This window comes from Macrobrachium rosenbergii, chromosome 11 (assembly GCF_040412425.1).
Source record: "Macrobrachium rosenbergii isolate ZJJX-2024 chromosome 11, ASM4041242v1, whole genome shotgun sequence".
Lineage (NCBI taxonomy): Eukaryota > Metazoa > Arthropoda > Malacostraca > Decapoda > Palaemonidae > Macrobrachium > Macrobrachium rosenbergii.
Genome location: NC_089751.1, coordinates 5,743,049 through 5,757,134, shown reverse-complemented (window position 1 = coordinate 5,757,134; position 14,086 = coordinate 5,743,049). Strand labels below are relative to the sequence as shown.

At 32.7% G+C, this 14,086-nt stretch overlaps 1 protein-coding gene across 1 annotated transcript in view; it reads left to right on the top strand.

The window, feature by feature from the left end:
- The window catches only part of LOC136843109 (uncharacterized), a 453,879-nt gene extending 447,126 nt beyond the window's left edge, over positions 1-6,753 (top strand). Inside the window, exons 7-9 of the mRNA XM_067111111.1 lie at positions 4,078-4,170; positions 4,355-4,585; positions 6,329-6,753. Coding sequence (XP_066967212.1) covers positions 4,078-4,170; positions 4,355-4,585; positions 6,329-6,556 — 552 coding nt within the window. The 3' untranslated portion in view covers positions 6,557-6,753. The remainder of the gene's footprint in view (positions 1-4,077; positions 4,171-4,354; positions 4,586-6,328) is intronic.
- The last annotated feature ends 7,333 nt before the right edge of the window (positions 6,754-14,086 follow it).

Below are 14,086 nucleotides of genomic sequence, written 5' to 3'. Positions count from 1 at the left end.
CTAAGGATTAAAATTTCCTAACAATCTCATTGTTTGGAAGTTTAGGTTCATTTTTTTTTATAAATGTGCCTCCGGGATTCATTCTAGTTCTGGAAGGTCAATAAATTTTTGAATTTTCAAACCTTATAATAAAGATCTGACTGTGATGAAGCAGATAAGGAAGACGATGCGGTAAGTTTTAGGTACTATGCGTGACCTTATTTAACATTTTCCTTAAACTGCCACTTTATCTGTAAAAATATGGTCCTCTTTTGCTCTGATTTGGGTTAAAATGTAGTGTTTAAGCACAGTTTCAGCTGGAGCAGAAGAGCTATTAAAAATCTGAAAACATACTTTCATGGATTTCAGGCAGACAGAATATTAAAATTAATATGGATGCAGATGCCACTTCCTGAAATTTGTAAATATCTGCATTTAACACATACCATCCTTGTGATACAGATCCTCCTATATAAGTAGCCTTTGTCCTTTAAAATATTCCCTTTTGCTTCAACGCACTGCTTACCTTAAGGAAATCTTGAACTGATCACTGGATATTGTGTCGCAGTCAGTGCGAAGTAAAGATAAACTCCAGAAAATTTACTATACATGTATACATATGTATGTATGTATAATATGTATATATATATATATATATATATATATATATATATGTGTGTATATATATAATTATATATATATATATATATATATATATATATATATATATATATATATATATATATATATATATATATATTATACTGTATATAATGTCAAAGTTTCACAAACTTAATACTCAGGTATCTAGCCGTGAAAGGGTGATTATGACTTTAAGTTGAATACCTGAATTAGAAAACTTTACCCTTTTGACGGCAGAGTGGATAAATCAGCTGTTGCCCAAAGATCATACCGACAGGGATGGTAAAGGCGGTTGTACTTCGGTTGTAAGTGGAATAATATCAATGCTATTTCAGGCTAAATTTGAGATATATATATATATATATATATATATATATATATATATATATATATATATATATATATATATATATATATATATATATATATATATATATATATATATATATATATATATATATATATATATATATATATATATATATATATATATATTAGGATGTATGGATAGGGAAGAACAGTCAGCTCAGTATTAACGTATTTATTAATAGCTGAGCCTCGGGATTACCCATATCCCACCTTTTCTGGCTAAAAAGATACAAAAATAAAAACACTGATTAAAACTTACAACAGAGCTTACAAAATTAAAATGCTTTAAAGACTGAAAAATGACAATGACAAAAGAAAGAAATAGATCACCTTGAGCTGTAAAGTCCAGAGGATGAAAGTTTAATAAGAGTAAACAAGGTTAGGAAGTAAACAAGAATAGGGGAGGGTACTAGGCTATGTATAAGGGGGGTAGAAGTTAAATGATTATCGAGTGATGGAACAATTTTCGTGATAACTAAGGATTCTAAAATATTAAGGAGGTGTTCCTTCTGCGTCGTGGTCACTATTTCAGAGTTATTATAGTCTATTGGGTTATTACAGATTAATGAATGAATTCTAATGTTAGACATTTCAGGTTTTGCTAGCCTAAGACCAGTACGATAGCTCAATCCACTGTGGCAATCTGCCCTCACTTTGAGGAACCGGCGCGTTCTTCCAACATAATCTGTTGCGGACTGTATACTTTTACAACGCGCCCGGCTGCATCAAAGGAGGGAGTCGCTTCTTGTGTCTAAGAAGCCTACTAAGACTTTTGGGGTTCTTCAAAATTATGTTGACCTTTACTGCTGGGAGGTGTTTGGTTAAAATCTGCTTCAGATGTCGTAAAAAATCACCATTATGTACAAAACGAAAGGAGAAGCAGTATCCTAATTTGGGAACATCGAAGGAAGGGGAGGGAGGGCTAAAATGGTTATTTAAAATGCCCTTTACTTTATCTTGGAATAAAGACAAGGGAAAACAATTTTGTTGAAAATACTTTGTAAGAAGGAAATTTCGTTATGGAAGGAGGACCAATCAGAAGAAAGTGAAAGGGCTTTATGGATAATGGTTAAGGAATTTAGCTTGAAATTAAATGCGCTGGAGCTATAAAAATTGAGGCCTAAACCTGTAAAAGTAAGTTTTTTATAAATACTAACTTTGAAACCTTCAGAAGATCGGGAAACTTCAGTGTCTAGAAAGGTAGTTTATTATTATTTTCTTTTTCTAGTGTAAAGTGATTTTGTTGTGCAAATATTTACATAATCTAAAAAGGAGTCTGCGTGGTGTGGGTGTTTGAGAAGGACAAAGGTGTCGTTAACATGGCGTCTATAGTAAATGGGTAGATAGCACATAAAGATATCCGCCATAGTGCAACTCAAACGACTCCCCATACCAACACCATCCGTCTGGTATGTATATATATATATATATATATATATATATATATATATATATATATATATATATATATATATATATATATATATATATATATATTTATATATATATATATATATATATATATATATATATATATATATATATATATACATACATACATACATAATATATATATATATATTTACATATATACATATATACACCTGTATATATATATATATATACTGTACAGCATATATATACTACACTGTATGTGTATATATATATACATATTTATATATTTATATAAATATATATATATATATAAATAAACTATTGGTATTATTAGTTAATAACATAACACCATTTCATGTAAGACTTGAATGACCATGCTTCAGCTAAGCATAAAAGAGTGCTTCCTACGCAGTAACAAGTACACAGTACACAGCACATTTTGATATTCACATATTTATGTTGGTTAAATGTAAACATGCACATATACCTATATACATACATAATATACACACAGATAAACAGGGTACTTATTTCCACTTTTGGTTAAACGTCTAAAGCCATTTTCAAGGCGAGTGGTTTAACCGGAGTGGGAAAAATTAGTCACCTTCCTCTCTGAACTTCCTCAGTATGGAACTGATCGCTACAACTGGTGATGAAAAGTTACTGCTAAAATGTGCAATTACACACTCACGCACGCACACACACCTACTTACATTCATACGTACATACGCACACGTAAAAACCACACACATTTATTTATATTACATTTATGCGTATGTATATTATATATGTATATGTGTATATTATATATATATATATATATATATATATATATATATATATATATATATATAATATACACATATATGTATATATATATATGTATATATAATATATATATATATATATATATATATATATATATATATATATATATATATATATATATACTGTATATGCGTATGTGTGTGGTTCTACCAATAGCGAAAATATTGTTTTCACGAGGGTAGGAAAATACTTTGGGCCTCAGGCAAACAACTAGTTAAACCTAATGCAAGTGACATTGCTATATGGAACAAGGATGATTATACTAAATTCCTTTTAAACTTTATTTTCAGTTATTTCATGTAATTTAATTTGCATACCCAGCAAAATATTGATTTCATGGCGATGCCGGTTTGCTAATGGCTCAGCAGTTTCCAGTGAATTCTGTTTTGCAAATGTTCCACAAATTTTACTCACACCCCTTTGGTGGTACTGTCACTGACCAGTGGGTCATGAGAATAATAGCAGAACAAATTACTGTATTACCTTGATGCAATATCTGTTTGTGGCACCAGTGCACACAATTAGAAAGGCAGATCAATGTCCATATGCCATTCTTTGTACCTTTACATTAGTGAATATTTCTCTGAGATGATTTTAATGTTCAAGTTATAGGTCTCTTGAATTCTTGTTCGATATGTTCCTGTGTTTACTTGCTTTTTTTCACCATCTCTCTCTCTCTCTCTCTCTCTCTCTCTCTCTCTCTCTCTCTCTCTCTCTCTCTCTCTCTCTCTCTCTCTCTAATACTTTTACACAAACTGTCAACAAATTGGTCATTAACTGGAATTATTCATTGTTTCTTATAATAGTAGTGACAGGGTATTGTCATAATTTTCGTGGTCCACTAATGTCGTGATCTATCCTCAGTTGCAGAAAAAGCTCAGCAGAGTACAAGCAGAGCTGCAGAAAGTTACGCAACAATATGAGGCTGAGGTCCGGGATATGTTATCCCAGAGTCAGGTAAGACAGGAGTCCAGCTGAAGCCTATTGACAGTCGAGTGTCTGTTTTCTTTACAACAAGGTGATTTGGCAATCGTTTTATTTATACTTTTACGTTGTGGGTACTATAAAAAGATTTTTTGTATGGGAACCTTCGGTATTTCATATTTTTTTTCTGAAACAAAGTTTTCAATGTTTCTTTTAGGAAAATGACACCGAAATTCCTGAAGGAGAGGAGGTTGCTAGCGGGGTATCTTCTGATGCAGCACTAATAGGGGGAGCAAGCTATGGAAGGGCGCATTCTGCTAAGCGACAGGAATTAGCCACCAAGGTTCAGTCACTCAAAGATGAATTCACTGATTTGTTAACTGAAATTCGTCGAAGAAAAAGTATAACTGAAGGCGGTGGAACTGTTGGTGTTGGGATTCAGACTGAAGTAAGTACAATGCTGTGTTTATCAAAGTAACTTTGTTTTCAATATGCACTTTCAAACGCTCAGCAGATAAAAAAAAAAAAAAATTATAATAAAATTTACTTGCTTTGCTAAGTTTTTGGTGTGCTGGTTAGAAAAAGAGGAAAAATCTGTTGTCTTTGAGATATACATGAATATTATTATTATTATTATTATTATTATTATTATTATTATTATTATTATTATTATTATTATTATTATTATTATTATTGGGAAGATGAACCCTATTCTCATGGAACAAGCCACAGGGGCCAATGACTTGAAATTCAAGCTTCCAAATGAAGAATCTGCTGTCCATTTTAAAGAAGTGACAGAAGGTAGTAGGAAATACAGAAAGAAGAGATCAGTTATTAGAAAGAAAAATAATAAATGAATAGATAAAAATGTAAGTAAATTATCAAAATACAAGGAGAACTGATGTAGGGTAGTAATGCATTGCATCTTCGCTTGAACCTTTGAGGTTCCGGTTGCAAAACAACCTCAGGGAGACTGTTCCTCAGTCCAGTGGTGTGGGGAATATAGGACATCTCGACAGCGTGGCAGCATTTACAGCATATTGGTGCTGCTGTCCAGTAAATCTGGTTGCTCTCGGCAGGAAAAGAGGATCAGGGATCAATTGTGAATGTGAAAGATCTCTGTTAAAATACAACTTACAAAAAATTAATAAACAAGAGACCATTCGTCGACGGTCCAAGTAATAACTGCTGATGTTAGGAAACAGAATCTCTGTATCTAAAAGAAACAAATCTCTGGCTGACGCAGACATCCTCACCGGACAACAGTGTTCTAGTCAAAGATGGGCAAATTAACTCAAACAGGTTGTATTGATTTTATTACTGTTATTATGAATATGGTCCTTTAAATATGGAAAGCTATTTGAAAATACTGATGAACAAAGGAAATACAAAATTGATGTTGGTGGGTCTTGTCAAGGTAATTCACAGTAAATAGTGGGTTGCTACAAAGAATATTGTACCATTGCTTTGTGCCATTCTCATAGATCTTATAATGGAAAGTAGTTAGTGGCTGGTGATGGAAGAGAAGGTTTAGATTGGATTAACGATAGAAAAGTTGATAAATTTAGAATATGCATATGATGTTCAGCTAATCAACAAAAAACTACACTATTTGCACGGCTTACTTAGTAGAATGTATCATGCACCTAGAGAAGTGCGATTCAAAATAAATCTAAGAGAGAAAGAAGTAATAAAGACAGAGTTATGTGCATTAGATGGAGAATAGAGCAGTGAAGCTGAACCGTTCAAATATTAGGAACGGTATCCAGCAGAGCTTCTCTTAAGTAATCGCTACGGCCAGATTTTAGCTCAATATTTCAGAGCCTAACACTAGCCAAACTATTATTGCAGATGAATATTATGAAAGTAGATTATCAATTTTCGGTAAAAAAACATCCCTGACCAACAACACAGTAAGCTGTTCAGAGCCCCAGCTGAATGTGAGTTAGCTTTGGCTATAAGTGGTACTGTGCCAGTGTCAGCCTAGCTCAGAGATAAGTTAGCTATAGCTTTCATAGACTCTCCTGCCTTTTTTTTTTTTTTTTTTTTTTTCAGGGGCACAGGATTTAAGGTATTCAGATTTCAGTCTTCTGTGACTGTACTATTGCCAAGGATAAGTACTGTCGTTAAACTTGTCTACATATGACTGAATAATCTATGTAATTCAGAGTTTTCTTCAATGAAATTTCAGTTTGAGGAAGATGATGGAGAAATTCGCCGGCCTAGAAAGAGAGCATTGTCTACCACCTCCACGTGGTCATCAACTTCTGGACGTGAAGTCTCGTCATGCATGGCGCGTCCTCTGACAACGTCTCCCCAAATAGTAGGGCCCCCGATCATGTCACCTCCTTCCCCCTCTCACGAGCATAGCTTTCCTGCGACTCAGCCAAGGACATACCTTGTTACAGATATTACTTAAGCAATGTGCAAGCCAGATAAATGCTAGAACAATGAAATGATGGTTATTATTTTAATAATAAACGATTGGGTCGTTTAATCATATAATTCATTTAGATGGCTTGCTCTAACGATAAGGTGATGCTATCATTTTAGAAGGGGACAGAATTTGTACAAACTTTGTAGATTAGTAATCAAATGTTTAAAATTTTTATAAGCTTTTCTCATGTTTTATGTTCGTTGGACAGAATTTTAAAACCTTTGTTCTTGTTAATAATAGAAATGATAACCTAATCATAGATGTAGTGTTGTTATATATGAATATATGGGTACTGTATTTTACCACATCAACATCTGAAATGCAGAATAATTTAATAACGTGTCCAAATAAAGTGCTGGAGCCATAAATACCGGCTGTGCAGCTGCGGTTATACTTGGTTAGCTAGCGAGTTCGGATTTGCATGTGAAATGTGAGTACAGTACTCCAGTAACTTGCGTACGGATGTGATATAATTTGTTTGTTAATGAATTGCGATTGTACGTGCTTGCTACGAAGTGCATCTGCATTATATGTATCCAAACGTTGGTAAGGATGTATAAAGACAAATTTCAATTTGCACTTACATGTAAGTACTATAGGGATCTTCGTGGGTAATACCGTTTCAGTACACTAGCGTTATCACATGAAATTCATATCATACTGTTTACTTATGGCAATGCAATATTACACTTTCTTCATTGGCAGGAGAGTAGCAATTGCAGTTACCAGCAAGGTTGTGATTTAGAACAAGCAAACAAATAATCTATGTCTACATTTAAACCCAAAAATTGCAAAATATAATACCAAACCCCAGAAGAACAGATATTGGGTACTTCGAGTAGTAATTTATGACATATGAGCATAGCTGGATCATAATTTCACACAAAATTGTATTTTATTTGAAATGTATAGGTTTAAGTCACTTGAAATAATTTTCAGAACTCTTAGAGCAACTGTTACAAGGGGAATTGAATTAATCACCGAGAGGGTAATTACAGTAGAATTATGAGTTTCATATTACCTAACAAAAGGCATACTTCAGTGATTATATTGTTCAAAAACTGTACATCTAGATAAAAGGAAGAAGGGATGACGTGTAGAAGCCTGAGTTTAGTACCAGAAGATAAAGCTATATAATTATATTATCACTAAAATACCTCTCATTTAATGACTGACTTGACGAGTCTTCTTAAAAAAATGTATGATTCCAATGTTCTCATTATGCAGAAAGAAAAAGACGCCCATGATGCGAAAGTGAAATACGCAAGGGGTAATCAAAATGTTGAACTTTGGGGCTTTCAACATCTGCATAATGTTTGTAGAAGACAAGAACCTCGCGGAAAATTATATCTCATAGATTTTCGCAGTTTGTAGGGACTGAGATTTTTTAAAAGATAGGCTTCTTTCTTCTAGAATATCTCATATTTTGTACCAGGTGTGGCAAAAAGTTTCCCTTCTAGCTTTCTTAATGTCACCAAAATATTTACTATTTTTCCAAATTGGTTAGAGACTAAAGTATATATCGATTAATTAAAAGCATAGATATATAGAAGTCATTGTCTCTTTCATCATACCTTCTCTTCATGCTACGGTTCATGATGTCTAGCAACTGAAGTAAGCCCTAAATCTTCTGAAGTTACACTGTGCGTATCATTTCTAATATTTTTTTCAATATTGTGGTATTATTCTCCTACAACTGAATTTAGCACTGAGAATTCTGAATGCTTACTGTTTCTACCTGAATTCCTCATAACTTTCGGACCATAAAACCCACGCTTCTGATCTGGAAATCCATGAATTTAACTCTTAATGGGAAGGACTTTCCAGAATCTTCTTACTTGTGTTACAAACGTTATCTTTTATATTATGCATTTCTGAAATTTTACGCTGTTAAAACTTATTCACCTTTAAATCTCATTTTTTCCTCCACATAAACGTTACTGAGGAGGCTATCATCCATAACAGTAATATTTAGTCCAATAATTACTGCTCACTCACTTCGTTTAACTTTTCTTGGCGTATTTTAGATATCCTGTTACTGATATCTAGAAATTTACCGTAAATCCCGGATAAGGAAGTATTTCCTTATCCTATCTGTTAACCTGTAGGCTACAATGCTGTACAGTAACAGAGAAAGAAGTCAAATTAGGGAAACCTGAAGTTTCAAAACATTGTGATCTATACTTTTATAGCACATTGCAAATATATATCTTAGTATTGTAAATAGTCAGTTACTGCAGATGTTAATATACTGTATATATGCTCCTAAAGTATTTTTTGTAGTGTAAAGGTATATAGATTGAGAGGCTGGTGCCAATGACCAAAATTCAAGCTTATATTATTAAGTATTGTTCCAGTAAAGAAAGGTGTAATGCTGAATGCAAGAACTTTATTAAGTTATATTTGTGCATAGAGACTGAAGAACAGTAATTACTCCAGACTTTGTTCTGAATATTCTGTGGGCCTATCTTGTTACTACATGATCAAATGAAACGCTATGGCAACCCATTTAAATCAACAATCACCTGTCTGTCTTTTACTATTTGATCATATATCAGATATTTTAAAGTTGTTACTGTTACTCTTCCATGTTAATCCAGTTTATAGTTTTTGCTTGGAGCGATCATTAGATATTTCAGTTCTTGTCCTTGATGTGTGACGCATTATATCTTTGAATTTAAACTTGTGAATTTCAGGTAAAAAATATCCAAAGGCTTTAATAAAAAACTGAACCTATTATTTTATTACTGTAAATTAAATAATCCCTATATGGAATTTGTAATAAAAAGACATAATTTTAGTGATATTATGATAATACCCAGTGATGTCCTCTGATTACCTAGTTTTAACTAGAGAGGACGGTAGTTAATCTGTAACTTCTATAGCTTAACAAAAAATGAAAGATTTAGCATCCAGTTTTTGAGTTTTGGTTTTTGAATGATTATCAATGTTGAGTTTAGGCAGCAATATTCTTGTTAATCATAACATTAGAAATGTGAAAGCATGTATGCAGATCACAAGAGAAAGAAATGATTAGAGCATCTTGTTTATCAGGATTTTACTGCCTATATTGAATCAACCAGATTTCAATTTGATAGAGTTGAAGGCAAGTAAAAAGTAATATATGCATAATCTTCAAGGATTTGAACTATATTTAAGTAAGAAGAAATATCCGGTTCATCAGACACTTGGACAAGTAACTAAATATCTGAAAGAATGACCAGTGAGATCCTAATTTGTCCTTTAGGACTTTCCTGCATTACTCTAACATCCTGGGAAAACTGCTCACTCCGCACGAAGTCTTTGCATTGGGCTGTTTGGTATATCCAGGTCATTTCACCCAAATCGCAATTAGCAAAAATTCCACCCTTTTGACTATTAACCGATTGCTGTCTGCATTTCTCATGAACATACCCTAGGTGATGGTTTTCAAAATTTGATTTCCCTCGTATGAAAAAGATCCCTTTCAGGAATACAACAAGTAACAGACTATCCCGAAGATAAGATTATGTTTACTATAATCTTTTTACAGATATATACAAAACCTTTGCAAGGGTATAAACAAGTTGCCAATATTTGTAAGCCTTTGCTTCAGTTTATGGCAAAGGCTAGATGTTTCATAACCAAGTTTTATTACTGGAAAGAGGCCTTTAAATGACGGCAAGCATTCATTCTTTCAACTTCGTATGTGATCAAAACAGAACTGTGACTTTATATACAGTACATGATAACATAGGTTTCCTTTGTTGAGAGAAAACACTTGTTAGTAATTCAGTATCTTTTACATAATTACTCCCTTAATTCACTGTTTTCATCAATGTGTGATTCTTATCAAAATCTTTAAACCTCACGAGTCACTAAAATGGTGAAACAAATCCCGAGTGATTTATTTGTAACATATTTAACAATATATCAAAGAGAACTTTCGAGAACCTGCTTTGTTCTCATTTTCAGTTATATAATTTTATGACATAAGTAAAATAAATAAGTAAATAAATGAATAGCAAGACTGACGAGATTACCAATGATGTAGTACTCGGGTTTAAGCTGGAGATTGAATCCAAGATGTTTTGATCAAGAAGAAAAACTCAGATTTGGCTGCTGGTCGACATTGACATGTTTCTAATCCAAAAGAAAGCAGTACTGAAGATCCCTTTGTGAGTGTCACCTTGTAGTCAATGAGTTGGTTGACTTTGACTGTAGAGTGTCTAATCACCTCCTATTTTCTTGTATGAAAGGCAAGAGGAGTTACAATGTAATGTGAGACTGTTTTTTTCTGCTTTTTATGCAGTACTCGGATGAGCTGTGCTATCGTTCCAGCAAAGGTATAAAGGATATACCTTGAAACAGTGTTTCCTCAATACAATCAAATTATTACATGATTTAAAATGTGATATGAGTAAGTACATAACAGTAGTTTCTAGCACTGTGTCGGAATATACATACAATAACTCCGAGGCTGGTTGAAATAAGAATCTTTCTTAGCAATCTGATCACAAATTTAAGTCCTTTTGGTGTAGAAGGTTTGTCAAGTGATAATGTATGTTTCTGTTTACCGGCTCCCTTCGAAGTTTTCACCATCGAAATGGAGCAGGATTTTTCATTGCTTCAGTCATCTTTCGTAATAAAGACGCATTAATCTCTGATTACTTGATGAAATTCTTTTGGATATGGATGTAAGCGATGTCCTTGTTGTTTTTTTTTTTTTTGTATGTTGTAATATGATGTGGTGCTCCTGAATGTTAATTTTATCCGTAATTCAACATGCATTAAGGTTTCATGGAATGTCTTGTTTCGAAAACATCTAATGTGTTTTTGACCTTTTGCGATCATTTAGATGATAATGAATCTACAAAATCCAAGCAACGTCTTAACCAAAATATCTTAATCAAACTCTTTTTCTTTGAAACTTGAAGGAATATATTAAAGCAAATGTTAAAAGTACAGAGAAATAAATGCAATTGTCAAGCATTGTCTACAACTCTACATCATAATTAAGACACTTCAATTGCCTTAGGAAGTGGGCATGCATTAGACTGAAGTTTCGTAAAATTCTTGCAATTTATAAGATCAACTTCAAAGTCTGCGTGATGTACTTTTTAATGCGATAAAAACAATATTACAGTGAAACTCACAAATCCGAGGGAGTTTCTAGAAAATCGTCTCTACAGAAATTAGCGTACTGATTTGGACAAATCAATACGCAAATCAATAAAACGTGTGAGTTAAATCTCCCCCTTGATTCAGTAATGTTTCATTGTATTACTTAATCAATATGTACTTTTTATTAATATTTTCTTCATTTCATGATTAGTTTAAAAACTCCAATATTGATGTATAAGACAAGGGCAAGTTAACTGACAAAAAATGCACTTCTTTTCCGAGACGTACGTTCTCTCATGCTGTATGCTAAAGGATTTGTTTGTGTTATGAATTCCACATAAAGACAGTAAACTAACAGTCTTATTGTATGTGCCTGTGTGTATTTGATATTAATCTGTAACTGTTATTTTCTGGATAGAAAACCTTGTTGTAAATGTACCCTTGTCAGGATTCGTCTTCCCAATAATCAGTTTATTCTTTTTATTCATTCAAGTTTTCAAGTGAAAGCTTATGCCATGAAATTTTGACTGATTTACGTATCATTTGTTATTTGAAATCCCATGAAGCAAAATACTTGAGTGTGCTCTAGAAGGTGAAGGATTCTTGTGAAGCCCAATATATTAAACCTATATAAAAAATTTAAAATTTCTGGAATGCAAAGTTTATTTTGAACTTGAAAGGGTGAAACAGAAACTCTGAATGTTGTTCTTATGAGTAGTAATTTTCACCATGTAATCATTGCACCATCGTTAAATATCCTTTATAAGAAATATTGGTCATAAAAGTATCAATATTTTTTAAACTTCATTATCTTGCATAACCCTGTAAGACTTATATACAAGTGACGGTTTGTGTTCTAAGGACCCTTACATAATAATGAAAACTTCAAAATCAGCATAACTTTTCATCACACTTAGTCATGATATTCTCGTTTTTTTCATTTTTCCTTCACTTAACAAAGTAGTAAGCCTCAACTTATTCAAAAGTCTATCTTTCTACTTGTTGTTTACTAAGAGTAAAATATGTATGCTGTGCTACACATTTTAGGGCGATTACCATCAAGATATAACGATGTCTTAAATAGGATTTTAGTACTGTATAATGATGCTGTGATGTTCATTTTGTGTATTTGTCATAAAAATGTAAGATAAGACCAAAGCTATTGTTACTGGTGCTATTTAGTAGTCACTGATAGAGGCGTCATATAAAATAATCATTATGTTGTCATTGTAAATTTTTATGAATTCAATAATGCGATCATATCAGTGTCGGGTTCTAATGAATTTTCCCTCACAATGTTATAATGCATGTTACAATTCATTAGAACTTTTTAAAATTTTGAATTTCTATCATGCCTTTGCCGATTTATTATATAAATGCTGTTATTTTTCACTGATGATTCTTATAGGACCAATAATCTCTAATGAAAGCTTTATTCCTTGTGACATGTGATCATATGAATATTAATGCGTTTTCTATGTTCACTGCTGCTTGTCATATTACCAGTCATTACTGTAAGATTTGTCATCTATGTTATGAGCAGTAACAATAAATTAAAAATGGGTCTGATTGTGGTGATTGGTAAAGCCTTTATGAACTATTAATGTGGCTGTCTATGGTACCCATAGAAATTAATTTTGTAGTAGCCACAAATTATAATCTTTACATTTGCACCTATAAACAAATTGTTTAAATCTTGTATTGGATTTAGTAATATACAGTTCTTTGGAGTTTATCAACAATATTAATAACCTACCTAGTACCTGGAATCATAATTGTCTTTTCATAACAGATAGTAAACTCCAAAAACTATTAAGGAGAAGGAATAACTTACGAATAATTCCCCAGCCTAAAATCGACAAACCTCACCAAATTGAAAGCCCTTCAAGATGGCTGAAGCTCATGAGAGTAAATATTCAAATATGAGGTCTGCTTTTCTTCCTTGATTATCCACTTTTGTTACATCAGAATTAACCAAGCTGATCGATTCTTCCTCACGCACTATTTTTGCTCTTTGTTTATCCTGTTGTAATAATTATTTACTGATGAGCTATCGCGAACATCATTATGATATTTAATTGCTGTTTCAAATGGAAGATTAAACAGAAGATTAAAGCATCTGGCTTGACCGATCAAGGAGAAAGAATTAAATCAAACTGGGTCCCAAACTGGGTCTCGGTTGACTGATAATTTTTGTGATACGCGCGGGTTATGCGGTTCATCCTGAAATAGATATCAAACGAAGCAAAGGAAAAAAGTTCACGTTCTGACAAAACGATTCTCGGGATAAGGAATCCATCTTGGACATAAATCTATACAATTTTGTATTCTGATAATGAATATGGATAATTCTTTGGCAGAAAATGAGAAAATATGTGACCGGAATATAATGGATTTACTGGCTGTTCC